Source organism: Solanum pennellii, chromosome 8 (assembly GCF_001406875.1).
Source record: "Solanum pennellii chromosome 8, SPENNV200".
In the NCBI taxonomy this organism is placed as follows: Eukaryota; Viridiplantae; Streptophyta; class Magnoliopsida; order Solanales; family Solanaceae; genus Solanum; species Solanum pennellii.
In genome coordinates this window covers 29,833,017-29,849,558 of record NC_028644.1, presented here as the reverse complement: position 1 = coordinate 29,849,558, position 16,542 = coordinate 29,833,017, and the positions used below count along the sequence as shown (strand labels likewise).

Sequence of the window (16,542 nt, the reverse complement as noted above, 5' to 3'; positions counted from 1 at the left end):
TGTGAGAAATATAGGAGAAATATATTATCAAAATTGCATATCTACATTAGTACATTGAGACCCTATTTATAAACACTACATTGGTTGTTTTTTTTTTTGAATGAAGTAGAATCATTTCAAGGCAGCAAGAAGATGCAAGCTTTACAAGGATAGATCAGTTAAGCTCACAAAAAAAAAGGATTTGTAGCCTCCTCCTAAGCTATTGAGCTAACAAAATCCAGGAAGAGTTCTAAATTATTTACCGGGGTCAGTTTGGACCAAATAAAGAGGCTAACTAGACATAGAAATCTGCGTCGCAAAAGATTTCTAGAAGTTGAAATCATCAGTACTAGGGATCATCAACGACATACTATTGATGGCTTTGTCAACATCCCGTGAACTCCAACTTTCAAGAGCATCCCTAACTGAGAAAGGCAAGACCAAAGAAAGACCAAAAAAGCAATAAAACATATTCCAGAGGTCTGAGGAAGCTGGGCAGTGCAGTAGTAAGTGGTTGACACTTTCTGTGTGCTTGTGGCAGAAATAGCATCGATTCGCAAGCTGGAATTTCCTTTTGGAGAGATTATCCTGCGTGAGACATGAGTTATCTAGCGCAGTCCAACTGAAACAAATCACTTTGGTAGGTAATTTTGTCTTCCATATATGCTTCCATGGCCATTTGTCAATCATTGAGTTCCTTGAGCATAAGTTGTGATACCATTCCTTGATTGTGTAGTGACTTTTTCTTGAGTTACCCCATTTCAATCTATCAGGCTCCTAGGGTGAAAAGGAGCAAGGCTGCAATTTGGCAAAGAGGGCAAATATGTCATTAAGTTCCCAGTCATTTAGGTTTCTCCTGAACCTTAGGTCCCAAATGTCGTCTGATCTGTTGGATGCTATGGTAGAATTTGGTTCAGCTGCAATGAGGTGCAAACTTGTACATTAGACTCCTTTTCAAATTAGGATTCCTATTCCTACGACGCCTTTTCGAATTAGAATACCTATTTTTGTTCATATTCTAAGTAGGATTTACATATTTATTCCTATTCTAACAGTCTTATACTAATTGTTGTCTCAAATTTCTTCAAAATAGGGGTCTAGAGCACTTTTGATCTAAGTTCTTGAATTGTCCCTATTAGTATCATTAATTAGTTTTAATCCACTATTTTTGAATAAGATATTTAGGATTTTTAGCACTTCCCTGGAAATTTGGGGATTTTATTCTCGAATTTTACATACCTTCCATTTTTTGTCTCTAATCTTAGTAATTTTGCTTCTGCATTATGGTTTTGTTTATTCTAGCAACCCGATTTTTATCACCCAATCACCATCAACTTCTCCCCCATCTCCTAAGCACCGCCAATAGTTAAGCCAACCCAATTGATCCTCGGAAGGTCATATAGGGCCCTCTACTTCCTCTTCCTCTTTATCTCTAAATTCATTGCCAAGAGCTTATGTTGAGTTCACTCAAGATAACCCTGCAGTCATACGAAGACTTTTATCACACTTCTTAAGAGTAAGTGATCTATTTAAGTCTTTGCCACTTTAGTATGGAAGATCACCAAGTGAATAAAAAGCTTTAAAGGTGACAAAAGGTAGAGCTCTCCTTCATTTCTATCCTTAGAAGTTAAAACCAAAACCACCATGTACATCATCATAACCCCTTAAAGTCGTCTTAATGTGGCCATTGAAATCTCTTCGAATGAATAGCTTCTCGGTGTTCAAGATACTCCACACAACCTCATCCAAATTCTTTCAAAACCACTACTTAACCTCTTCATCCAAGTGAGCTCACATTAACTAGTCCTCACATCAATGGCTTAATCCCCATCTTCCCATTATTCACCCTCCAAGCCTCTACCACTAGCTCCCTAAGATTCCTATCTACTAAGATGAGTATTCCATTCACCAATTTGATCTATTTTTATTTTTTTTGAGAAGGTAACAGTTGTGTTTATTGACAAGTCAGTACATGGATTGCACTGAAACCATATTTACAGCAAAATCAAAAAGACATCTAACTGACTCTACTTCTAACAAGATCCTAGGATGTCTATAATTGAGTCAGTGTCCTCTAAGTATATTTGTTTACACCAGAAACAAAAAGTTTAACGCAATTTAGTTTGATCATCTGTAGATCAAAATTTTTTCTCTCAAAACATCTTGAATTCCTTTCCTTCCATATTGTCCACCAGACTTGCTTCCTCCCAACTATATAGCAAATGAGTTATTTTGTTAGGCATGACCCAACTAATACCCCTAAGGCTAACAAAGATTCTCCACAACTGAGTAGTTGTCCTGCACTGTAGAAACAGATGGCTAACTGTCTCAACCTGTTCACCACAAAGGTAACATCTGGAACACAAGGAAAATTTCCTCTTCTTGAGGTTCTCTTGTGTCAAAACAACCTCTCTTGTCAGTAACCAAGTAAAACAGACAACTTTGAAGGGGATTTTGATCTTCCATATATGTTTCCACGACCAATGTTGTCTTTGTAGATTTCCTTGGTTCAAAAACTTGCATGCAGAGTTCACCTTGAAACTACCTTTGCTATCCAATTTCCACCAAAGTCTGTCTTTTTCTTCAAATTTCCTAGTTCCTCCTAAAATGAATGTTCCAACCTTATTGTGTCCATGTGTCAGCCACACTCACCTCGGTTATACTACCATCATAGCTAAGTTAGGGAGTAAACTGTTTAAGCTATCTGATCTCAACCAATTGTCCTTCCAAAAAGAAGTCTTGAGCCCATTTCCAACTTTAACATTTGTGTGCTTCTTCATGAAATGCCAGAGTACTCTAATTGATCTCCACACACTAACCCCATATGGGGTCTTGACTTCCTTTGTCATCCACCTATCCTCTTCACCATATTTGATTTTAATAACCTTACCCCAATATGCTTGAGGTTCTTGTGAATATCTCCAAAGCCATTTCAATCAAAGAGCCTTACTCTGTAGCTTGAGATTTCTAATGCCAAGACCCCCTTGTTTTTTCCCCTAAGCACTTTTTTCCATTTGACCAGATGAAGAATTGTTGAATTAGTCTCCTTATTCCCTTTCCAGAGAAAATCTCTCCTAACCTTGTCCAACCTCTGTATGATACCATTTGGGATTGGGAAGATGGACATCATGTAGGTGGGAAGAGCATTCAACATTGAGTTTATAAGGGTAACTCTGCCTCCTAAAGATAAATAATGTGACTTCCATCTGGACAACTTCTTTTTACACTTCTCCATCACCGAGCTCCAAATGTTCATGGAATTTGATTTGGCTCCCAAAGGCATTCCAAGGTAGGTGGTAGGTAAAGTTCCTACTTCCCCTCTTAGAATTCTAGACAACTCCTCTATGTTGGTAACCTCATTTATAGGAAACAACATACTCTTGCTCCAATTTATATGCAATCCAGAGACACTTTCAAATAGCACCAAAATTGACCTTAAGATCAGCAATTGCCCTTCCTCAGCATCACAAAAGATTAAAGTGTCATCTGCATATTGAAGGTGTGTGACTGCCAAGTTTGGTACAGAATGAGGATTTGTTGCCACCTCAAACCCCCTTAGATAGTTAGTGTCCTTCATACCTTTATCATATTATTTAAACCCTCCATGGCTATAACAAACGGGAAAGAGGACAAAGGATCTCCCTGCCTCAGACCTCTTTGAGCTGGTAAAAAACCTTCTAGTGCTCCATTGATCAGAACAGAGAATTTGACTGTTGAGATGCAGAATCTTACCCATTTTATCCATTTCCTCCCAAATCCCATATAAGTAAGTATTTTCAGAAGGTATTCCCAGTTAACATGATCATAAGCCTTCTCAATATCCAATTTACATAATATTCCTGCCTTCCCCTGTGATATTCTAGAATCCACCACTTCATTAGCTATCATGATGGCATCCATTATTTGCCTGTTTTTGATGAAAGCCATCTGTTGAGTATCAACCAACTTGTCTACCACTCTCTTCAATCTTTCTGTGAGTACCTTTGATAGCAGTTGTAGATACTACCTATGAGGCTAATAGGCCTAAAGTCTCTCAATTCCTTAGCTCCGGTGTGCTTTGGAATTAATGTAACATAGGTCGCATTAAAACTTTTCTCAAAAACACCCCTTGCATGAGAATTTCTGAAAGTACCCATGATGTCCTCTTTCAGCACCTCCCAACATTTAATATAAAATCCCATTGTGAAGCCATCTGGACCAGGTGCTTTGTCCATGGCACACATCTTCAAACAAGAAAAAACCTCTTATTCCTCAAAGTTACCTTGTAAAGCTTCCTTCTCTGCTTCAGAGATAGTAGGACAGTTTACCAACAGTCTTTGTATACAACTTCTCATAGAAACCAATGATTTCCCCTTTGATTCTCTCTGAATCCATTATGGTTGTGCCTTGAACCACTAATTGATCAATGTGGTTGCTTCTCCTATGTGCATTGGCTAGCTTGTGAAAATAGCTGGTGCTTCGATCCCCCTCTTTTAACCAGAGTGCTCTAGATCTCTGCCTAAGCTATTTCTTCATTTTTGAGATGTTCTTCATACTCCATCAGAAGAGATGCCTTCACAATAGTTTCCTCTTCTGACAACACTCTTATTTTCTTGGATAGCCTCTAACCTGACCAACTCACTTAGAATTTGAGTCTTTTGAGTTCCCAGATTGCCCATGTTGGTCCTGCACCACTCTTTAAGTTTCCCTTTTAGAGCTTTCAGTTTGCATGCCAAGATGTGATCAGGTTTTCCTGTGAATTCAAAAGACTCCCACCACCCTTTAATTCTATCCACAAAACCATCTGTGTTTAGCCACCAGTTGTCAAATGAAATAAGACTTATTCTGCTCCCACCAGTGTTACAAAAGGCGAGCGCCTCCTCGCCTTTGGCGAGAGGCGAGGCGATGCCTCCTCGCCATTCTCCACTGCGGCGAGGCGAGATCGAAATGGCGAGGTGTGGCGACGTAAGGCGACACAATGGCGACAGAAAAGGCGCCGCCTTTTTAATTAAAAATATTTGACTTAACAATATTAGTCAAAATTAGGGTTTTTTTTATACTTTTGAAATTGCTGCTTTCTCCATCGCGATTGACCTCTTCTCCCTCGATTGACTCTCTTCTCGGCTTCTCCATCGCGACTCTCTTCTCCCTCGCTGTCTTCTCCCTCGCGACAGACTCTCCAGTTCTCCCTCGCTCTCTTCTCAGTTGCGAGACTCGCGACAGACTTCTCCTGTTCTCCCTCGCCGCCTCGCGATTCTGTTCTCCAGTTCCCTCGCGACTCTCTATTCTCCAGGTATGTCGTTTTCTCTGTTCTTCTTCTTCAATTTTTTTCTGTTCTCCTTCTTCAGTTTTTTTTTTTCAGTTCTGTTTTTCTCGTGTAAGCAGTGCTTACTGCTTTGTGTGATTTTTTTTTAAAATTATGGGCAGTCAATTAACAAAAAATCTTTCCATTTTCCTAATTATTTATTCCAATATTCCTAAACAGTGAATTAATTGAATTCAATAACCAATGGCGGATGCTAGCAAAAAGAGGGACATTGGATGGAATTATGGCACTCAAGGAGCGACGAAAGATTCTAATAACTGTAACTTTTGTGGGAGTACTTTTAATGGTGGAATAACTCGACACAAACAACATTTAGTGGGTGGTTTCAAGAATGTTAAACAATGTGCCGCTTGTCCGTCGGAGATTAGAGAAGAAGTAAGGGCTTATATGCAAAACAAAATCGCTAATGAGGCCTCCCTCCAAAACTCAAAAGATATCTTCTACTGGAGGTTCATCCACCGCACGGAGTGTGACGAAAGGACCTTTGAACCTCTATTTTTCACAAAAATCAACACAAAAAGGAGGCTTTGAAAAAGGAGGAGGAATTGATGAAACAAAGAAAATTCTAAGAGAGCGTGCGGTAAGTGCTTTTGCAATTTGGATGTATGATGTCGGGCTCCCTTTTAATTGCGTCAATCACAAATCATTCGATAAATTTATTGAGGCGGTTGGACAACATGGCCCCGGAATGAAGCCTCCTACATTCCATGAAGTTAGAGTCACTCACCTTAAAAAAGAGGTGGATAAAGTAGAAAAAATTGTTGATGAGCATAAAGTGCAATGGACAAAGTTTGGATGTTCCATTATGATGGACAAATGGACGGCACGAAATGGCAAAATGATCATCAATATTTTGGTGAATTCTCCAATCGGTAGTGTATTTCTTGGTTCTGTTGATGCTAGCAATGAATCTACCGATTCCACCAAAATGTACAAGTTATTTGAAAGCACTATCGAAAGAATTGGACCGGAAAATGTTGTACAAATTGTCACCGATAATGCTAGTGAGAATGTCAAAGCGGGAAGTATGATGATGGGTGCGTACCCACACATTTATTGGACTCCATGTGCCGCTCATTGCATCAACTTCATATTTGGTGACATATTCAAGGTTAAGCCATATGCTTCCGGTAATCAACCTATCCTTTAACTTTCTTTATAGTCAATAATTCATTAGCTACTAAATAATATAATTTAATCTTTCTGTAACAGTTTTTAAGAAGGCCATCAGAATCCATTCTTACATTAGTCAAAGGCCATTGTTGTTAAACTTGATGAGAAAATTCACCAAAGAAAGAAATTTGGTGAAACCGGCCAAGACAAGATTTGAAACGGCATTCTTAATTTTGAGAGCTATGTACATACAAAGAAAAAACTTGAGAACTTTAGTCCTCTCAACCGAATGGAATTCAAGTAAATTTGCAAAGGAAACTTTGGGGAAAGAAGTTGTCAATCTTATTATTTCTGTCCACTTTTGGAATGATGTTGTTCGGGCACTTACAGTTTGTGGCCCTTTGACAAAAGTGCTTCCTTTGGTGGATGGGGAGAAAAAACCACCAATGGGTTATATTTATGAAGCAATGGATAGAGCCAAAAAAGCTATTGCACATGGTTTTCGTGGAGTTAAGAAGCAATATGAGAAAGTGTATGAAATTATTGATGCAAGGTGGTCAGAACAACTCCATCGGCCTTTGCATGCTGCAGGCCATGTTTTGAACCCAGGATTATATTATAAAGCTCAAGAAGAGGGAACTTTAGCAAAGACTCTGTGGACTGAGTATATTGCATGTGTTGAGAAGTTGGTCCATATACAACAATACAAGATGCACTAGTCACTGAGCTTCCTAAGTACAAAATGGCGGATGGACTATTTGGTTGTGGTCCGGCTAAAAGAGCTAGAGACACAAGGTCACCGGGTAAGTGGGTTGATTTAGATCTTACTTAAATTATTTGACTTATTTACAGTCACTAACCTTTAAATTTATTTTAATATAGTTGAATGGTGGTCACTATTTGGTAGTGAAACACCAAACTTGCAAAAGTTTGCCATGAAAGTATTAAGCCTAACTTGTAGCTCATCCGGATGTGAGCGAAATTGGAGTGTGTTTGAACACGTAAGTAAAAATTTATATCCTATTTTTCATATTATATTATTATCAATATCAACTAGTTAATATCAATAACTTATGCACAGATTCATTTCAAAAAGAGGAATAGGCTTACACTATCACGTCTCAATGATCTAGTGTACATTAAGTACAATAGAACATTGAAACGTTGTTATGATGCTCGTGATCTTATTGATCCAATTCGCTTGGATAACATAGATGATTCAAATGAATGGTTAGTTGGATGCCCCGAAGATCAAGATGATGAACTAGTATATGAGGATGATGATCTTACTTGGGGTAGTGTTGCTACGGTAATTGGAGCGGACGAGAGTATCTATCATCTTAGGGGACTTTCTTCTAGATCAACAGCACTTGACAAGGGCAAAGGAGTAGAAAGTACATCTACAAGTTCATCTTCAAGTAGGACTCGGACACTAATTGATGAAGAATACGAGGAAGAAGATGAAGAGCAATATAATGATGTAGAGGATTTTGATCTTCAAGAGTTGGATAATTTTGAAGAAGAATAGACTTTTAAAGTTTTGGTTTATTGTATTTTGAATTGTTTGGTCTTTAAAGTTTTAGACATTTTAGTATCTACTATTGGTTTTTGAATTGAATATTTGCTAATGTGTTATTGCTATTAAGATTTTGGATAAAATATGCAATTAAATATTTTTAATTTTTGGTATTAATTGGCGCCTTGGTTCAAAAAGGCAAGTGCCTCGCCGCTCGCCTCGCCGCGTGGCGAGGCAGGCCCTTGTCGCCTTTTGTCGCCTCTCGCCGTCCACAACACCAGTGTTGTGAAAGGCGCTCGCCATAGCGCCTTTGACGAATGGCGAGGCGAGGCTGTGTTGCCATTATCCATTGAGGCGAGGCGACCTCAAATAGGCAACCTGAGGCGACCCGAGGCGACCCAATGGCGACATAAATGGCGTCGCCATTTTGATTTTTAAAAAAAAAGTTTTAACTTAATAATATTAGGGTTTTTTTCTATTTTCAAACTTTCATCAGACTTTCGTGTATTCCTCTTCTTCTCTTCTTCGAGTCGTTGCTGCTTCTTCTCTTTCTCAATCGCTGCTCTCTTCTTCTCTTCCTCAGTCGCTGCTCTCTTCTTCGTCTCTTTCCCTCGAGTTGCTGCTCCATTCGTCTCTTTCTCTTTCATTCTTCACTGCTCCCTTCCTTCACTACTCTTTTTTTCCCTCTGTTTTCTTCACTCTCTAATTTGTCCCGGATTACTGTAAAATGCTTTCTGCTTTCACTATGTTGTGACTGTTGTCCATTATTTTTTTGAAAAAAAAATAATTCTTCTATAGTAATTATTATAGTATTTGTAATATATGTAATTGCTATTGAAATTTTGAATATTATATGTGCAATTAAATGTATTTAATTTTTGGTATTAATTGGCGCCTCGATTCAAAAAGGCGAGCGCCTCGCCGCTCGCCTCGCCGCGTGGCGAGGCAGGCCCTTGTCGCCTCTCGCCGTCCAAAACACTGCTTCTAACACTTCCCCTCTCCAAGACCTACTATCCCATATCATCAAAATTCCTCCTCTTGTGCCACTAGCTTGTAGGCAAGCAAACTTCACCCATCTCCCACCCCAAATTTCTTTGATTAAATCTTTAATTTCCCCTTCTAATTTTGAATCCTGAAGACAAACTATGTCTGCATTCCAGTTGTGAATCATACTCTTCACAAATCTCCTTTTCTCCCTATTGTTCAAACCCCTAACATTCCATGACACAAGTTTTACCTTCATCGCAACAACTTGCCTTCCCTCCCCCTGTCTCTCTTCCCTTCATCTTTGAATTTGACATCAAAAGAAGCAAGTCTTTTGAGTTCTTGTACCTCTTTATACCTTGGTCTTTTGGTGATGCTTTCATTCTCCATCTTTCTTGCCTGTCTGCAGCTGTCTATCTGCATGAGTAGCTCTAATGTCTCTTCCTCATGCCCCTGAAAGTCAATCCCAAACAGTTTCCCCAATTTAATTAGATTTTGTCTAACCCATGTCGTAGTGTCCTTATCTTTATGAAGAAATTGTACTTCATTCTGTTGGATTGGCTCGACATCTTCAACCACCCATTCTTCAATTTCTGTATGGCTACATGGAACAATGGAAATGTGATGATCAATTGAAATCCAACCCTCTGCCCCTACTTTGTCGCTGGCAATTTCTATCTCCATTTCCTCCAGCGATAATTCCTTCTAAATATTAGCGGCTACTGGTCTTGAGAATACAAGTTATATTCATCTTCCTCTTTTTGAGAATCTTCAAGAACTAAATAGACTTACCCATTAAGTCTCTATGTTCCAAGACCCAACACTCAACCTATCGGCTCCCCTTGTCACCCTTGACCCCTACACCTACCCCCCCCCCCCGCACAACTATGCTCACAATATCTATAAACTACTACAACGAAGAGTTCATTGACACTGCACAACAAAGAGCCCAATAAAATGGAAGAGCACAAACTATGAAAACATGTGTAACTTATTTAACCAAAAAAAAAAAAAAGGTCAATAGAGTATATCAATTAAAAATGTCACTAAAATACATTTGTGACAATCTAAGGTTTACTAAAAGTAACACTAAAACGGCAAGAAATCTAAAATTTATAGCACAACTTAAGGCAAGAATCAAGAATAAAGACAAGCAAACAACCCTAATGTAAACATAGCAAATTGATAATTTCACAAAAACAAATACGAAGAAAGCAAAGTAGGTTGCTTATACAATACTTGCAAATGATTTTTCTTTTCATAATTGTGGCATTCGGGTAAACTTGCACGCACCTCAACTAATTCAAAGGAATACCCATCACCTCCCATTAGTAACAAGACTATGTGACTCTATCAATCGAGATTAGAATAGATTGAAATAAATCACCTAATGTTTTTGTCTCTACTAGGATATGATATACTTTGGAACTCTTTCCAGATCGACTCTCACCACTACTTCCTAGGGCGATCGAAAATACTGATTGAGTACTCATTGTACTCACCCCCTTCCTTTCCTGCCATATTTGGATCTGAGCACCAGTAAAGCCTATGAGTGAGAGCTTCACGATATTCAAATAATGAGCTATCAACCTTGTTCACGATATCTTAGGGTTTTTTTGTTCTATTGTCTCATACTCAGAGAGTAAATGCATCGTATTCGATATAAGTGATGTACTTTTTTATTTTAGTAGCTCATAACTAATCGTTACCATGTCCTTGGGGTTATTTATGAACTTCTGCAATTGTGTCAGATAATGATTTTCATTACCTATTTAATTTCCCCGATACACCCTTATTAACTTTAATTGGCGATGTTAACATTGTTTTGACTATTTGGTTATCACAATTCAGGAAATTGAATCGTGACACAAATGCAAATTTGGTTTAGCTATGCCCTACATAGTCCAAATACACTGATTCATAGGTGCATCAATGTAATATTGAAGATGAAAAAAAGGAGACAATGAAAACTTAAATCAAATGGAAGAAAGTTGTCTCTAAAACAGTAGTCTCTTAAAACCAAAGTAAATTTAGCTAAAATCATATAATTCAATAATAGCAACAACAACCACAACAAAATTAGTGTAATCTCCCAAGTGGGGACCGGAAAAAGTGATGTGTACACAACCTAACCCCTACCTTGTGAAGGTAGAGAGATTGTTTCCAATAGACAATACACGGAAAGAAAAGTATTCATACAAATGACACCAAATAACTGTGATAAATACTTGTATTTATTTTTCAGCAGTCTTTTATTCTACTAAGTGATGTGTATGTCCTGTGTTTGGATATGATTGCATTTAGAAAGAACCTCTTAACCTAACAAAACATCATTTCTTACCTTAAAATACATTATTTAGTACTGAAATAAAATAGACCTATACAAAGTGAAATAGGCACTGAGGATTAATATAGCTAAAACCAAGTACGGGATTGATACGTCAGTTGTGTTGCCTTCTCTAAGTATGCTACTGGAGCACACAAGGCGCAAACTTTTCAAATGATAGATAAGTCTTATTGTCTTGCTATGAGGGGACGAGCTAAGGGGATTAAGAATAATGATTTGTATAAGAAAAGGAGAAGAGTCCCAAACATAAAATTCCTGGAAAAAGAAACAAACAAGAGAATATACAGCTTACTTCATAGTTCTCGGGTCGTCTTTCCACAAGTGAGCCCTTTGTGAGAATGAGTTGACGAGATACCGCATCACCATGTTCTCCGAGACCCCCTTTTGGGCCAATAGACAAACTTACTCCTGGAGTATTCAGAGTCCCCCGAGCAGCAGAGCGCAATCTCGTTACTAACCAAGCTCCACAAGGAGTTTCATCTGCCCCAACAGCCTCTTTAGCTGAATTTGTCAAGTAGGATGACATTCTGTAAGTACCAAGGATTTCACAAGAAGAAAGTGAGAGTAAATGTATAGCTATTCTCTCAAGAGATACCTCTCCTATTTATGTACTCAGATACAGCCAGCACATGAGAACTGTCAACAGTTAATCCCACACCCACCATGGATGTCGCAGTTTTAGTCTAATCAAAATATTTAGCAAATTAAACATCATAAAAGTATGACTAGAGCATGAAAATGACTCATGGTTCAGAAAGTAAAGTTTCATTGGATGAGAATCAGCCAAAAGTTTCATCGCAAGGACATCTTTATTACCAGATTTGATATGATGGCAGCATTTGTACTTCCCGAAGTAGCTTGGAAAGCTTTAGATTTTCTTCCATAGAGTGAGCAAAGAACAAAACCTCCGTGATCTGTATTTTTCTTACCATAAGGGTCAGATAGTAGGATAATTGCAGGAGAGCCCATATCTCTGAAGTCCAAACACCAACGAAGTTCTCCAGTTTTTAGTTCAATAAGCTCAACTCCAATATAAGTAATTTTCAACTTCTGCACCCCCGAAGAGGAAAAGGAAAATTATCATTGATTGCTTTCTTTACCAGGGGCAGGGGTTTAGAAAAAAAAAGAGGAATTCAGTATTAGTGTACGCATTACTTAACTCATCAAGTTGACACTGAGAAAGCAATAGACAGTGGATAGCAGATCATAAATCAATACTTGCCAAAGCATACAGAGAATTAAGCAGCCATGGCCGAAAAACCCTAATCCTCTCCTTTTTTTTTAATCCTCTCGGTAGGTGTATATATCAAGATAAGGCTATTAACAGCCGAGAGCAGAGAGCAGGACTCAAAATACTGTCAAGTACAACTTTAAAGCATTATGTAACATTAAACATACAGCCAACAGCAATTATAAGCAGAGGACTAAGTCCCCCTACTCATTAGAAGATACATATGTGTTACACATTCAGGTAACAGACACCTGAGAGGCTGAGACTTCAAGTAAATCCAGAATGTATCACCAACTGGGATGGAAAATGGGACATAATATAACTTCATTAGCAGATGTTTTATATGCTCTAAAATAAGTGTTCCAGTAATCAGTGGATTTTGCTAATTTTGCTAACCAAAAGAAATGAAAAAAAAAAGAGAAGGAAAAGAGACGCACAAAGCAAAAAGTTTTAAAGACTACAATCAATTATAGAAAGTGACAATGTCCTATAGTTCAATGAGCTTGATCTGTAAGCTTGAAGCAAGATATCTTCTTTATACAAGAAAGCAAATTGGTGCTTGCATCCTAGGATATTTTGGTTTTGCCCAAACATAAACATCTCATCATAAACCCAAACAGTTACCAACTTAAATTCCCATCATAGTAAAAGTAATTTTTTTTGTTGAATAACCATGGTGTCTGATATGGCATGTGAGCATCACAACTAATCCACAAGTAACTACTACTTTGCACCAGTACAAGTATCATATAACTCTGTCCACCAAGGCTTGAACAGGTGGGAAGAGATCACCTAATGTTTTTTGCCTCTCTTAGGAATAGAATTGAGACCTCACGATTCTCAACCCACTTCATAGACCACTAGGCCGCACCCTTGGTTTGCTAGTAATTATTGACCAAGTTGATAGATGCTACTGGATTGAAATAAGCCTATATTAAGATAGATTTATGATTTCTAAAGCTCACCTATGCATCATAATCATTTCAACCCAGGGCTATTCTCAACTAAATTCAAGTACCTTAACCTACCTTCCTAGTTCAGTCCAATATATAAGCACTGCTAGGGACACGTCAATTCATCAGATATTGTCGCAAAAACAGTAAAATCAATTATATTTTGCATAAATTTTAAGAAATATACTTCAACTAATCAATTTAGAGCCTGTTTGGATTGGATTAAAAGTTGGTCAAACTTAATTTTTAAGCCATTTTTAGCTTTTGAAGTGTTTAATAAAATTAAAAATAACTTAAAGTAAGTTTTAAATGACTTTAAAAAGTTAAAAATCAAAAGTAGGATTCTCCCTACTTTATATTTTTTGACTTATAAGTCATGTAAGTTTGACTTCTTATTTTCTGACTTGAAAGCTGCTTTTTTAAAGTCAATCCAAACGGATTCTTACCCTGAAGCATATCCACATGTACTTCACAAGACTTCCCACCTTAATAATATACACTTGCAGCCAAATATTACAAAAGATACACTGAATGGAAAGGTCAAAACAACTTGAAAAGCCAATAGCTAGGATAACAAGTAATGAGCACCAAAGAAATAGGGGTAGTGAAAGATCCTACAAAAGCATTGCATCATCATTTCCTCACTTAACCTATCTCATAGTTCCTCTATCAACTAAAAATTGGTGTTTTAACAACATTCCACTACATTTTTCCGCATAAGTGCATTCTGATAGGGAACACTTCGTTTTAAGTGATCTTATTGTTCCCTGTATGAATTCTCACTGTAAGATAAAATAAGACGGGTATTGTTTCACATAAGTCACCTGATGGTCATGAAAAAAATTAAGGGAACAAGTTCGTGGCAATGCATCTACAATAGAAAGAATTGTGTAAAGCTAATACCATAAGACTGCAAGCTATTAAAATCAGACAAGGAGGAAAAACACTTACAAAAGGAACCCACTTTGAAGTCCTCCTCTTTAGATGCAAAACAGGAAACTCTCCCACCGCTCCAAGCTTATTCCACCTTATTCTATGCAACTCTGTCAAAATGCTTGCTCTATACTTGGAAGAAAACTTCATAGACTTGAACTTCCCACGGCCATCAGTCCTGACACTTATGGTAAACTCATTTGAATTATCATCCCTGCCAATAATAGGGGCGGCACCATCATAATCAGTCCCAACATCGTAGGAGTTGGTGACTGATAATGTAGCTGGATCGAGTGTAATCAAAGTGAAATTTGATATACAAAAAATCCTTTTGTATCGACCTCTCCATGAGTGTTTGACAACCATATAACGGGCCAAGTACTCGGGCTCCTCGGAGGCATGAGAAGGTGGAACCGAATAGGAGGATGTGGATTCAGAAGGTGTTTGCTGGTCAGAAGCGTGTCGGCTGACAAAATCCATTTGAGGAAGGTATTGAAGAGAGTAAGGCTGTGGTGGACTAGGGCGCAGGAAAAACCATATCCCCGAACCACCGGCCGGCCCAGCCGATGACGGTCTCTGTCGAGACTGATTGGCACCCAGCCTTCAAAGTCACACAGATTTTTTATTATTATTATACTTTATCGCAATCAAAATCCAAATTTCATGACCATGGAAATCTCAATTTTCAACGATCAATCTGCACAAAACCCTATCTCTCGTCAATTTCTTCTTATAATAAATAAACCACATAACCCCAATCAGCGAATTCCGAAAGATGAAGAAAACTTTTACTATTAATCTGAAAGAGATATCTGGAAAACAAAAAATAGCAACAGATCACAGAAGTTGGCTCATCACTATACGTATAATGGGTTCATTCCTCTTTGACAGCCTCGATTATTGCCTAAGCAGTAAGGCACTTCTATTCGCACCAAAACATTTCTTTTTTTGCCCACAGCTCCCTCTTATTTGAAATAACTTCACTATTATCCTCCTCACTTGACCAAAATGATACTACCAACTAGTCAATTTAGGATTTTATCATCAAAAATTAATCAAAATAAAATACACCGTTTTCATCCAACTATCATAATGATAACTTAAAATTGTTGGGAAAAGATACCAAAAGTCCTAGATTATGATCGAAATCTCAAAAATACAATTTAACTAAATTCAAGTTCTATTATTCTCTAATCTTTTTTTTTTTTAATTTTGTGTACCTTTTGGCTTACGTGACATTTAAATATCTCACACGCTCCTCAATTGTGTGAAATCACGGAGTATGTCACATAAGACAAAATGTGTAAAAAAAATTACAAAAAGAAAGAGGTCCGGGGTAATAGAACCTTTGTTTAGTTAAGGTATGGCGTTGGGATTTCGATCATAGTCTAGGAGGTAGTTGCGCCTTATCCCTAAATTATTTTCAAAACTCTCAATATCATCAATTTTATTATTTATTTTACGCACTTAACTAATTTCTTTTTTTTAAATAAAATTTGGCTTATATTGGACGAATAAAATTATAAGAAAAAAAGACATAATGTAGTCAGTAAAAATTTAAATGGCCTAACTTTGACTTATATATAGGGAATTATGTCTAGTGTCTTTCAAAGTGTTTGATTTTAAACTTTTATCCTGCAAAGTTTTTTATTTTAAATTTTTGTTTCGTACTTAATGATTCTTTTTAAAATAAAATGAGCTTAATGTGAAAATATAGCTTGGAGATTAAAATAGTAATTTATGTCTCATGAGCAACAATTTGTACTATATCGCTAAGTGCAAAAATTACAACTTATGTCTCGTCAACAATATACATATGTTTTCTTTTGCTTATATGGCAGAACTTATGGTCAATTTTGCAGATCTCGTGTCTTCGAGTGTATTGAAAGTCTACTTTATGGGGAAAAAATTAAAACGTCTTCCTCAAGGGCAAATTTTTTTGGCAGGGTCAAAATTAAAACCACATTTTATGAAAGCATTTTTGTAAGAAATTTCTTACGAGAAACAAAATATTAAGACCAACTCATTTTAAAAGTCAATTATGAACTTTACATGTTCTGTCCCTAAATTCACTTAAGACCTAAAATAATGACAATTTATAGTCAAACTTTCTCTCTCGTGCACATCTCTTCCCCTTCATTCTCAACATTGATAATTTGTTATCATGGCTTAATATTTTAC

General features: G+C 37.3%; 2 protein-coding genes across 6 annotated transcripts in view; one reads left to right on the top strand and one right to left on the bottom strand.

Annotated features, from left to right (window-relative positions):
* The window catches only part of LOC107028190 (dnaJ homolog subfamily C GRV2), a 58,297-nt gene extending 42,996 nt beyond the window's left edge, over nt 1-15,301 (bottom strand). For 3 of the 4 annotated variants that reach the window (XM_015229233.2, XM_015229235.2, XM_015229236.2), the window contains exons 1-4: nt 14,380-15,301; nt 12,061-12,294; nt 11,840-11,927; nt 11,537-11,745 (exon numbers count right to left, since the gene is read on the bottom strand). In XM_015229233.2, the coding sequence (XP_015084719.1) occupies nt 11,537-11,745; nt 11,840-11,927; nt 12,061-12,294; nt 14,380-14,841 (993 nt within the window). In that variant the 5' untranslated portion in view covers nt 14,842-15,301. The remainder of the gene's footprint in view (nt 1-11,536; nt 11,746-11,839; nt 11,928-12,060; nt 12,295-14,379) is intronic. The other variant, XM_015229234.2, reaches the window with a different exon arrangement.
* LOC114078474 lies at nt 1,859-8,026 on the top strand. 2 transcript variants are annotated; one of them, XM_027919392.1, is made up of 3 exons: nt 1,859-6,414; nt 6,497-7,200; nt 7,305-8,026. In XM_027919392.1, the coding sequence occupies exons 1-2, from the start codon at nt 5,691-5,693 to the stop codon at nt 7,114-7,116; spliced, it is 1,344 nt and encodes a 447-aa protein (XP_027775193.1). In that variant the 5' UTR covers nt 1,859-5,690; the 3' UTR covers nt 7,117-7,200; nt 7,305-8,026. The 2 variants fall into 2 exon arrangements, with proteins under 2 accessions (XP_027775193.1, XP_027775192.1); XM_027919391.1 differs by having other exon boundaries at nt 1,860-6,414; nt 7,280-8,026.
* Nucleotides 15,302-16,542: the final 1,241 nt, after the last annotated feature.